The sequence below is a fragment of the Mauremys mutica genome, chromosome 1, assembly GCF_020497125.1.
Source record: "Mauremys mutica isolate MM-2020 ecotype Southern chromosome 1, ASM2049712v1, whole genome shotgun sequence".
Taxonomy (NCBI): Eukaryota; Metazoa; Chordata; order Testudines; family Geoemydidae; genus Mauremys; species Mauremys mutica.
Genome location: NC_059072.1, coordinates 242,494,342 through 242,506,400, shown reverse-complemented (window position 1 = coordinate 242,506,400; position 12,059 = coordinate 242,494,342). Strand labels below are relative to the sequence as shown.

At 40.7% G+C, this 12,059-nt stretch overlaps 1 protein-coding gene across 1 annotated transcript in view; it reads right to left on the bottom strand.

Annotated features, from left to right (window-relative positions):
- The window catches only part of OCA2 (OCA2 melanosomal transmembrane protein), a 313,888-nt gene extending 302,230 nt beyond the window's left edge, over positions 1-11,658 (bottom strand). The window contains exon 1 of the mRNA XM_045005021.1: positions 11,387-11,658. Within this exon, the coding sequence (XP_044860956.1) occupies positions 11,387-11,658 (272 nt within the window). The remainder of the gene's footprint in view (positions 1-11,386) is intronic.
- Positions 11,659-12,059: the final 401 nt, after the last annotated feature.

Genomic DNA, 12,059 nt, shown 5'->3' with positions numbered 1-12,059 from the left:
TCTGAAAAAGATTTGGGGTTCATGTGGATACTCAACAGCTGCCAGTGCAACCTTGTGGCCAAAATGTCTAATTCATCCTTGGATGCATAAACAGGGGACACTTGAGTAGAAGTAGAGAGGTTATTTTACCTCTGGTTTTGGCACTGTTGCAAGAGCTGCTGAAATATTGTGTCCAATTCTAGTACCCACAATTCAAGGAGAAAGCTGATAAATTAGAGAGGGTTGAGAGAAGAGCCACAAGAATGATCAAAGGATTAAAAAATATGCCACATAGTGATAGACTCAATGAACTCAATCTATTTTGCTTAACAAAAAGAAGATGCCTTGATCAGAGTTTATAAGTATCTGTAGTAAGAGGAGGCCCTGAGATATAAACCTTGGTATCAGAGGCCCGGTATGAGGCCTAAGGCCTGAACTAAAGTAATGGTCAAGACTTTGCTAACATAAAGCAAAGTTAAGCTGTGAGCCAGAGGCAGGCCCTGCTCACAGAAGCTGGCAAGGAAAGGGCTGATGCTGCAAAAAGAGACATATCTAAAAGGTACTGAACACCAGATATCAGAACATTCGCATACTCGTACACTCCACACAGATAACAAGGAACAGGCTGACCCATCCCAATGACAGGGCCAAAAGGGTAATATGATGGATAGAGTTGTTTTGTTCGAACCAACATGTACAAGGTGAGAGGCGGCACATTACTACGTAGAGGGGTTGTACCTTGCTACGTAGAGGGGTTGCACCTCATACGTAACTTGTTTGCACCTGTGTATAAGAATGCATCCCTGGGGCGGTGTCTTTGTCCGGCCGAGGGGGCAGTGGAAAGTCCCGCCACTGACTGAGCCGAGTCCATTGCCAAGAGGCACTTTCTCGTAGTATGCCCTGTAGAGGAACAATCTAGAGGGAACTATCATCGTGCTTCGTTTGACAATAAACCTGGCCGATGTGCCTTCGTACCTTACTAGACTCTGTGGTCATTGGGGGTTCTCTTTGGGTCTGCTGTGTCAGCTATTTTCGAAGAGCTGGGACACCACACAGAGGGAACACACGCATGCAGCCGAGTGATATCAACATTGAACAGAGCAGAGCAGAGCACCACACCGGTAGCACTCTGACAACAGTATCTACACGAGGGGGAACAAATATTTGATAATGTGGTCTTCAGTTTAGCAGACAAAGATATAATAAGGTCCATTGGCTGGAAGCTGAAGCTAGATAAATTCAGACCGAAAGTAAGATGCAACTTTTTAATAGTGAAGGTAATTAACTATGGGAGCAATTTACTAAGGTTCATGGTGGATTCTCCATTACCAGCAATTTTTAAATCAAGGTTGGATGTTTTTCTAGAAGATATGCTCTAGGAATTATTGTGGGACATTCTATGGCCTCTGTTACACAGGAGGTCAGACTAGATGATCACAATGGTCCCTTCTGGCCTCGGAATCTATTCATCTAAATTGGCTAATGTAAATCCAAGAAACAGCTTATTTATCAGCTGTAATTGCCTACATACAGTTTATTTCTTTTGGAAGTCTGATTGCCTGGCTGGCTTAACTCTTTGACCTTATAATGTAAAAAAAGTTGTCAACATTAAAAGCCTCCTACATTTAAAAAGAGGTTTACATGATGAAACAGCTGTCATACTCCAAAGCAGATTGAAGCTCATATGTCACTGGCATCTTTCCACAATTGGCCTTGGAGGCCTAACTAAGAAGACCTCAAAACAACCACATTGACAACCATTAGGAAAACAGTAGAAGAGTGCAAAACTCAGCCGTTTTCTACCATTTCTCAGGCGTTCATGTAAAATAATGTTTCAGTTTTGATCTTTGTAGGTTCAAAACTGCCCTAAATTTAGCTTTGAATTTTGGGTTCAAACTAAAGCTTGACAAGGCAAAAAAGAATTTGTAAATATTCATTTGAATAAAAGCCCTAAACTCACTTTGGGAGTATTTGTGGCCCCTCTTATTCACTATGCACAAACATTCACACTAGTGAAATTTATTTGCAAAAAGTCTCATCAGAATATAGATTCTCTGGAAGTTTATGTCTTTAAAAGGTCATTATGGGCTTTACTCAACAAGTCAGGGAACAGAAGCAATAACATGATCTATTGTGAACAATAAATTATAAGCAGAGTAAAAGCTCAGAGCAATAGTTCTGATGAACAGTACACAAACAATAATGAAATATGTTCACATAAATCATTGATTGAATGATTTCAAACAACAAAGAAATTTATAAAAATTGAGATCTGTTCCTGGATAATTCATTAATAAATAAAGGTACTAAATTCATCAAATAAATTGTCTGCTGTTTGCTCAGCTGTAATTCAAATGAACCCAAAATGCCATGGGCTCTCCCTGAATTAATCCATAAAGCCACTTTCCTGCACTCCTTCAAATGCCTCTTCAAGATATACTGTGATGCCAATGGACAATAGGAACAGCTGATATTAATTAGGGCTATCGATTAATCGCAGTTAACTCACGCAATTAACTCAAAAAAACTTTTTTTAACAGTGTGATTAAAAAAATCAGTCACGATTAATCACAGTTTTAATCACACTGTTAAAAAATAGAATACCAATTAAAAAGTATTTAATATTTTGGATGTTCTTCTACATTTTCATATATATTGTATTCTGTGTTGTAATTGAAATCAAAGTGTATATTATTTTATTAAATATTTGCATTGTAAAATGATAAAAGAAATAGCATTTTTCAATTCACCTAATACAAGTACTGTAGTCACAACAGTGAAACTTACAAATGTAGATTTTTTTTGTTACGTAACTGCACTCAAAAACAAAACAATGTAAAACTTCAGAGTTTACAAGTCCACTCAGTCCTTCTTCTTGTTCAGCCAATCGCTAAGACAAACAACTTTGTTTACTTTTACAGGAAATAATGCTGCCCTCTTCTTATTTATGATGTCACCAGAAAGTGAGACCAGGAATTTGCATGGCACTTTTGTAGCTGGCATTGCAAGGTATTTATGTGCCTGATCTGCTAAATGTTCGTATGCCCCTTAATGCTTCGGCCACCATTCCAGAGGACATGCTTCCATACTGATGACACTTGTTAAAAAAATAATGCGTTAATTAAATTTGTGTAAATTTAAATTCCTTGGGGTCCCCTGCTCTGTTTTACCCACACTCTGCCATATATTTCATGTTATAGCAGTCTCGGATGATGACCCAGCACATGTTGTTCATTTTAAGAACACTTTCACTGCAGATTTCACAAAACACAAAGAAGGTACCAATGTGAGATTTCTAAAGATAGCTACAGCAGTCGACCCAAGGTTTAAGAGTCTTAAACCTTGGGTCGACTGCTGTAGCTATCTTTAGAAATCTGAGCGGGACAAGGTGTGGATCATGCTTTCAGAAGTCTTAAAAGAGCAGCACTCCGATGCAGAAACTACAGAACCTGAACCACCAAAAAAGAAAATCAACCTTCCGCTGGTGGCATCTGACTCAGATAATGAAAATGAACAACCGTCGGTCCACACTGCTTTGGATCATTATTGATCAGAACCCGTCATCAGCATGGACGCATGCCCTCTGGAAGGGTGGTTGAAGCATGAAGGGACATATGAATTTTTAGCACATCTGACACAAATATCTTGCCATGCCAGCTACAACACTACCATGAGAATGCCTGTTTTCATTTTCAGGTGACATTGTAAACAAGAAGCAGGCAGCATTATCTCCTGCAAATGTATTAAAACTTGTTTGTCTGAGCAATTGGCTGAACAAGTAGTAGGACTGGACTTGCAGGCTCTAAAATTTTACATTGATTTATTTTTAATGCAGTTTTTTTGGTACATAATTCTACATTTGTAAGTTCAACTTTCATGATAAAGAGATTGCACTACAGTACTTGTATTAAGTGAATTGAAAAATACTATTTTGAGTTTTTAAGTGCAAATACTTGTAATCAAATATAAATATAAAGTGAGCACTGTATACTTTTTTATTTTGTGTTGTAATTGAAATAAATATATTTGAAAATGTAGAAAACATCCAAAAATATTTAAATAAATGGTGTTCTATTATTGTTTAGCAGTGTGATTAATCGTGTGAGTAATCGTGATTAATTTTTTTAATCGCTTGACAGCCCTAACATTAATGTATTTATTTGGCCTATGTACATAATATGTTTATTTCTGTTTCCCTCATTCCTCCCACACCTTTCCTTCTGATTGTCACTCCCACGTGTTGCATCTAGTTTTAATGAGGTGGTCCTCAGGATACGGATTATCTTCAACTCCTGTTCACATAATGGGAGCCTTATGAAGTTATTACTGTATCAGAAACAGGAAAAAATGGTCTCAGTCACAACAGTCATGAAAATTTTGATGCAAAAGCCACAAATAAGCCCAGGTATTGGGTTCAGCTTCACTCAAAGAGTCCATGATCCCTGTTTCAAGAAAATCTAGGAGTGTTTCTAAAGGTTTCAAGTACTGTCAGGGGTGAAAGTAACTTAAAGGACTTACCGTGCAGTAGCGGCAGCTGGGAGGCCCAGGCCCTTTAAATCACTGCAGGAGCGGTAGCTGCAGCAGGGGCCAGGAGCCCCAGCCATGATTTGAAGGGCCAGGGGCTCCGCTGCAGTAGCAGTGGCTGGGATCCCCGGGCCCTTTAAATCACCACTGGAGCCCTGGGGCTCCAGCAGTGGGGCTCTAGCAGTGATTTAAAGGGCCCGGGGCTCCAGCCACCACTACCGCAGCGGAGGCCCAGGCCCTGTAAATCGCCGCCAAATCCGTGGGACTCCCGGCTGCCGCCCCTACCCAATGGCTCCAGCAGCAGGGGTCTGCGGCAATTTAAAGGCCCCAGGGCTCCAGCTGCTGCAGGGAGCCCTGAGCCCTTTAAATCACCAGCCTGGGGAAGCTGCCCCCTGCTGGTGCGGTTGGCGGTGTACCAGCTCTTGCCGGTATGCCATACCGGACTGTACCAGCTTACTTTCACCTCTGGGCACTGTTATAAATATTTCACACATTTCAATGAATCTGGTAACTCCAGTATATAGCTTATATTTATTTATAGATGTAAGGAATAAAGAGTGCTTATACAAAAAGTCCTAGGCGCCCTAACAATTTATGCAACTGACTAGTGATGATCACACAGCATCATAGAAACAATCAGAGGCAGGAAAAATATAGTTCTCAGCCAGCCAATAAATGAAAGCAATGGAAAAGCCTTTTGGACCCCACTGATCTCCCTTTCCATGAGCAAACTCTCACCCCTCCTCCAAAGCTTTTTCAAATAAATGGCTATTGCATCACGTTCAAATTTGGGATACATTGGACCAGAGTTACGTGGATGATGCTTTAAAACAGCAAGTAAAACACACAAATATTAGCCAATATTGGTTAAATAACCAACAGAGAGTGTATATTTATTCCAGGGGTTCACACTGTATCTTTTATGCATGAAAACAAACTGTATAATCTTTGAATACATTCACATTTATAACAAATGCTTAAGAGAATCTTTAATATGCCCAGACTAAACTGTGTTAAACTAAATTATCATTTTGGATTTCATTTAAAACTTTTTAAGTTACTATTAATTCTTTGTACTGCAGTAGCATGTAAAGGGCCCACCTGGGAATCAAATCCCATTAGTACTCTGCGTCCTGTATGCACACCAGATTTCTGAAGGCTTCTACAATTTCCAGGCCATAAGAGAATGGATTAACAACAAACTTCTAAATAAATCATTCTTACTGCCTTGGTTTCTGTTCCAATACGTGGGCAACTGACATGACAGATCAGAATGGTCCCTTCAGAAATGTAGGCTTTCTACTCGAAAATGTCCAGTTTCTGACTTGCCTTAAAAACAGATTATGTAATTGCCAGGATAGCCAAAGGGAGGTTTGACCAGCCTTTACATCCAAAGCAGGAGAAAAGGACCCAAATTGCTATGTGAAGAAATGGCTTGTAATCAGGTTTCTTTCTGTCTTTCCCAGCCCCAAAATGCCTTGAGCTTTTCAGACTCAGGTCTGAATGACATCTCAAAGCAAAGACATCTATGTCTTCTTCCTGATTAATTCAGATTTGGCCTTTGGGGCCTAATAAGCCCACAGCTGTAGGTCTCCTCTTCTGCCTCCCAAGTTGAGATATGGAGAATTTCAGCTTTAGGTACAAAAACAGCAAGTCTTTAGTCCTTTTCCTGTGAAGGTAGCCTAATCTGCCATTCATGCTATTGAGATGCCTACATATTACAACAAAAGTATGTATTGATAACTATTGAATCAGTAAGACGACCCACAACTCTTAACATAAGAAATATTATACCAGATCAGACCTTTGTTCAATTTAATGAAGTCCGGTACACTGCTTCTGGAAGTGGAAGATACCAGATGCTTCAGAGAAATATACATGAAGCCCAGAAGTGCAAAACTATGAAATTGCCCATAATGGAAATTTCCTCCTAACCCTTTCAGTTAGAAGTTGGTTTATGAGCTGGAGCATTCTTATATCCCTATTTTTTTAAAAAATCCTGTATAACTGTAGATGTTATTCATGACATTTGCTGACCTTTCAATGGTGACCACTTTTTACCACAATCATGACGACTTTGGAGGAATATGGGCAGATGAAGAAAAGGGAAAAGGAACTAGTTGCAGTAGAACCAGAAATGCATAATCAGGTCTATTTCTTATGCCCACTTGTGGGTGATGGGTTATTTCAGAATGCAAAGCTCAGAAAGGGGATGGTTTCTGTGCAGGATATTAGGAGGAAGTGTAAGTTAAATGAACTGGGTCAGCACAGGGTTCCCATTTTATTACTAGAAGGAAAAAATCTGGTTCTTCTGTAACGTCAGGAGTCAGATCCTCAGTTCCTGTAAATCAGTGTAACTCCACTGAAGTCAATGGGGCTAACTGACTGATACTAGCTGAGGATCAGGCCCCCGGTCATCAAGTCTTTTCTACATCTCTTTTGTCCTGACAGAGAATTGACAAAACTATTATGACTTTGGTGGAGATCCCTGGCATGGATTCTGAGTTCCATTACCAATGGTAGCAAAACTGAGACCAAGGTTTCAGGAACCAAGGTTTAGCTTTTCCCAGAAGAGGCTCTGGTGCCAAACTCTGAAGAGGAGTAATAAGGGACGTTGCCATGCTAGGGTTCACCAACAAGACGGCAACAAAAACAGCCCACAGGTACCAACAGAGGCACCAACACTAACATCTGTTCCTCACTCCTCTCAACATGGACGGGAGCATCAACGGAAGTTGATGCCAACACATTCACAGTCCTCCATGTCAAGGAGACGGACACATAGGTATCAAATGAGCGGATTTTAACACTGAAGAGCTGCTGGGCAAGAAACCCTGTGCTCTGCCTCCCTTTCTTTCTCCCCCTCAATAGAGGAGAGAACAGAGGAAAACTGTGTGGTCACTGGATTTTCTCCAGAAACACTAAGCAACGCATGAAGCAGGTGAGAGGTCTGACCCAGAACTGGGGATGTGGGTAGAGCAGCAAGAGAGAGGAACAAAGGAGTTAAGGGTGGGGAAGGAGAAAGAGGAGATGAGGTGTCACCTACGAAGGCATGGAGAAGAAAGGAAAGGAGAGTGCTGAGAGTTGCAAAAAATAGTAAAAAAAGGTTGATAAATTGGAGTTCTTAAAGACCCAGTCATGCAACCAGGGGGCATGTGACTGATACTGAAGGAAATAAGGTGGTGATCAGAAAGGAGAAGATATCAAATGAGAGATCCAAGTGGGAGCAGTGCTTAGAAAACACAAGGTCCCAGGAGTCACCATGATGGTTGATACAGGGCTGTAGGTCAAATTAGGTTAGGAAGAGGAAGAGGGAAGCAATAGAATTAGATGGGACATCAGAGTGAAAGCTGAAGTTAGAGGATTTGATAGGTAAAATGGCAGCTCAGGCTAAAAGGACAAATCTAATGAAGACTTAACAACTGACCTCAAACCCTTGAACAAGCACGAGCCTGAAGTACTTGAACTGGAGGCAATACACCTCCGCGATATGTACCCACTACCCTAGGCACTGACTCCAGTCCTGGAGCTCCCATGTAAAAATAATGGTGGGTGCTGAACACCCACCGGCAGCCCCCCTATCAGCTCCTCCCCCACCCTCAGCACCTCCACCTGCTGGCAGCCCTGCCAATTGGCGCCTCTCCACCCTCTTCCCCCCCAGCGCCTCCGCCCTCTGCGATCAGCTATTCCACAGCGTGCAGGAGGCGCTGGGGGGGTGGGGAAGGAGTGAGTGCAGAGCGTGCTCGGGGGAGGGGGCAGCAGGGCCAGCTTTAGCCCTATTCCACCAATTCCCCCGAATCAGGCCCCGCGCCCAGTGAGAATCCCTTCCCTGGCTAGAGGCTCCTTTTTAATTTTTACTCACCTGGCAGTGCTCTGGGTCTTCGGCGGCACTTCGGCGGCAGGTCCTTCAGTGCTGCCAAAGACCTGGAGCGAGTGAAGGACCTGCCGCCAAAGTCTTGAAGCACTGCCTGCTGAGTACAAGCCCCACGTGTTTTTTTACATTTTTTTTTAAGTCATCCCTGCCGGGGCCCCGCCAAAACTGTTCGAATTGGGCCCCGCACTTCCTAAAGCCGGCCCTGGGGGGCAGAATAGGGTGGGAAGAGGTGGGGTAGGTGTGGGGCCTTGGGGGAAGGGGTGGAGTGGGAGCAGGACCTGGGGCACATTAGAAAGTGGGCACCTCAGCACGCTACAGCAAATGCAAAGGATGGTTCATTGATATCCACCTCCCAAAAATAAAATCGGCCAGTTAATTTAAGAACCATTTCTTAACGTTTATTTTATTGACTGAAGTAAATCCTCAATCCCTTTAAAGAGCTTCATTGAAAGAGCTTGCTTCGGCATACACTTGAAAAATTAGACACCTTGCGATTATTATCCTTGAAAGATAATTAACCAATTTAACTTAAATAGATACATTAAAACAAATTACACAAACATGTCAAATTAATGGATTCTTTCCTGCGACTAGGACTGTTTTTGTTTGTTTGTTTGTTTCTTCACCTTTTTTAATCAGTAGTACTCTTCATCTGTAAGCATCACACTAAACAACATCAGAAGTGAAATTTTCATTACTCTGGAAAGGCACGGACATATAGGTTGGGGCCCGGACCCTGCAAAGACTTACTCCCATGTTTAATTTTACTATGAGGAGTAGTCCCATTGATTTCAGTGGAATTACTCAGAGGAGGAAAGTTAAGCACAAGTATAAGTGATTGCAAGATCCAGTCCTCAATGTTCTATTATTGTAAATATTTCACCTGAAATCATCACTTGTTCAATGCAGATTTTTGCTATCAGAAGACCGGATATAATGCATGATAAAAAAAGTGGGAGTTAAAAATGCTGCAAGATTCATGTATTATATCAACGGCATTTGCATGTAGAGATCTGAAATTGTGTTGGGATGGGGAGAGGGCAGATCAGCTGAGACTTTCAAGCAGACCCTTTTCCGGTGCATAATACTTTATTATAAAAAGCTAGGAGTACATCATTCTCTGTAATATGATACAGTAATTGCACATTTATCCCTAGATCACCCACAGTAACTTCATTTTACTTAATCGGAAAATGGTTGTTACCACAAGCCGTGGATTGCATTTGCAGAAAGGTGGACTCAATGATCTAATACGTCATCTTCTTCTCTAATGTCTATATCTTATGTGTTTTCTACTTCAAAATACCATGTTTATTAACTGTACAGTAACTGCATATCAGCATTGTATTTACTAGCACTATTCAATACGGACACATACAAGACTTTCAAAAGGAGCTGTCTTTGGCTCACCAAGAAACCGTAGCCCATTTTCTCATACTCCACTTACTGTCATCAGGTTTCTGAAAAAGCACATCTTGACTTCCATCAGCCCAATAATAATTCCTGCTGCACTCAAAATTAAGGTGCTTTTACATAATTTGACTGTTCCCAAACCGCTTGGGATTTTGAAAAAATACTCAGAAGAATATTTAAGGAGCATGAGTTGATTTGTAAAAATTTATTATTAATAATTATTATTGTTTTTTGTTGTAATTCTTTTTAATTGTTAAAGATTTCCACATTTCCATTTGAAGGAAATTTTGGACAAATTATGATCCACTGAAATCCCTAACTCAGCTTCTTTCCCACAGACAAAGGCCCAACAAACAAACAAACAAACAGGAAAAAAATCAGTTCTTCAAGTAAGAGCATATTTTTATATCATCCTATAGAGTACCTTTTTTTTTTTTCCAAAAGTGTTTATTTGGTCACACCTAAACATTTCACGGATTCATGTCAGTTTCATTGAATTGTTCAGTGAATTTGGAACAAAAGAGTTCCAAAGAAGTTTAAATGTTTCACTTCAACAGTTTCAGAATGAAAACTTTTTTCAGTTCAAAAAGTTATTTTGTTTTGAAGTTTTCTGCAATTTTTTAAAATGCAAAAACATTTTTAAAAAATGCTCAAAATCTAAATGAAACATTTTATTTTGGGTGGAATGAAAGACTAAAATTCTATGGCTTGTGTTAAGCAGAATGCCAGGCTAGATTAGCACAATGATCCCTACTAGCCTTAAATAGATCTATGAAATAGACATCAAGAAACCTCAGAACCACTGAAGTTTCTTGACAACGGTTCTAAATGTCTTTTATTCCCACCCCCACTCTCACTGGGGTGCTTATTCTATTTATTTCAGGTTGGATTTTTCTATATGATAATTGGGTCTCAGGAGCTCAGCTATTGCTACCTTTCAGAGTCAAAGCGCTTCAGCACAATGAAAATGGTGTGGAAAGTTTATACAGCCACTAGCAATATTGTGGAGTCGCCATTTTAAAAATAAAAATAGAATTGCACACATTTGGGGCCTGATACTGCCACCTTGGCTGCAGTGAGTGTAGAGAACATCTTCTAGCAGGTGCTCATGACCTCAAGTAATCAGATCCTAAATGATCACGTATGGTATTATGTTGTGCTTACTCTCACGACTGCATTATTAGTGTCTTTTTATGTCTACAGCCCTCCTCAGCGGTGATGCAGCTTATTGCCTTGATGTAGACTTGTGAAGCAGTTTGCTAATTTGGGTGTCATTTTATCAAAACAAAGATGTTTTCTCTCCGTCGGTTAAACAAACCCATCACAAAACACACCGAGTGGTGAAGAAAACCCAGGTCTCAGATTTGGAAAACATAGCAAAATCGATGCCGAGCAGCTGTAAAAGCTGATATTAGTCCAGGAACCTGCTGAGCCAGTCACCATCTCTAAGCAATTACGACTGCTATAAATTCCTGCTTAGCTTTTCACTCCATACGTTATAGAAAGATGTTAAATAAAATATATTTTACCAACTCTGTAAGGGAATCAAAACAACTTTCAATAAAAGAAACTGATTCTGTTGGTTCTGGCCCTTACCTCCCCTGCATGGCGAGTGGGCTGAAATCCTTCCCAAGGGGAACACAGCCATCCTGCCCTATTGCTCCATTTTGATAGGGTTTTTGTGGCTGTCCCTGAACAGACACCATTCCACGAAACTCCTTTAACAGCCGCAGCTCGTTGAAGTTGCTGGCAATTGGTTCAGCTGCCACCTTCCCATGCAAGTTAGCATGGTGTGGAGAGGATGCCTGAGTCAGCTCCATCTCTAGATTTCTAGAGATTGCACCATCATCTTTGCTATCCAAGTACATACCTTTTGACTGGTTTTCTATCCTGAAAAGAGTGAAAACAAATCTATTAGGACCATACTGAATACACATATTTTATATCTACCCCCATGCACACATACACGTGTGTTGATATACAGGTGTTAAAATGCCATTGGACATACTATATTTATCTCGCACTTTTGACTGGCTTACCTGTAGTCTGCTTGGTAATTCATCTCTACCAGAAATACTTTAATGTTTGAAAACTCTGAGCAGCTTCAAAAACAGCCATCATTTAAAATAAATACATAAAACAGCCTGGCAGACATAGCTATCCTTCTCTTTACCCAAATGTGGAATTTCCCCAAAACACAATTTCTCCCAAATTAAAACTGGTTTATCCTAGAGAATGAACTATATTCATTGCCACGGCAGGTTTGAGC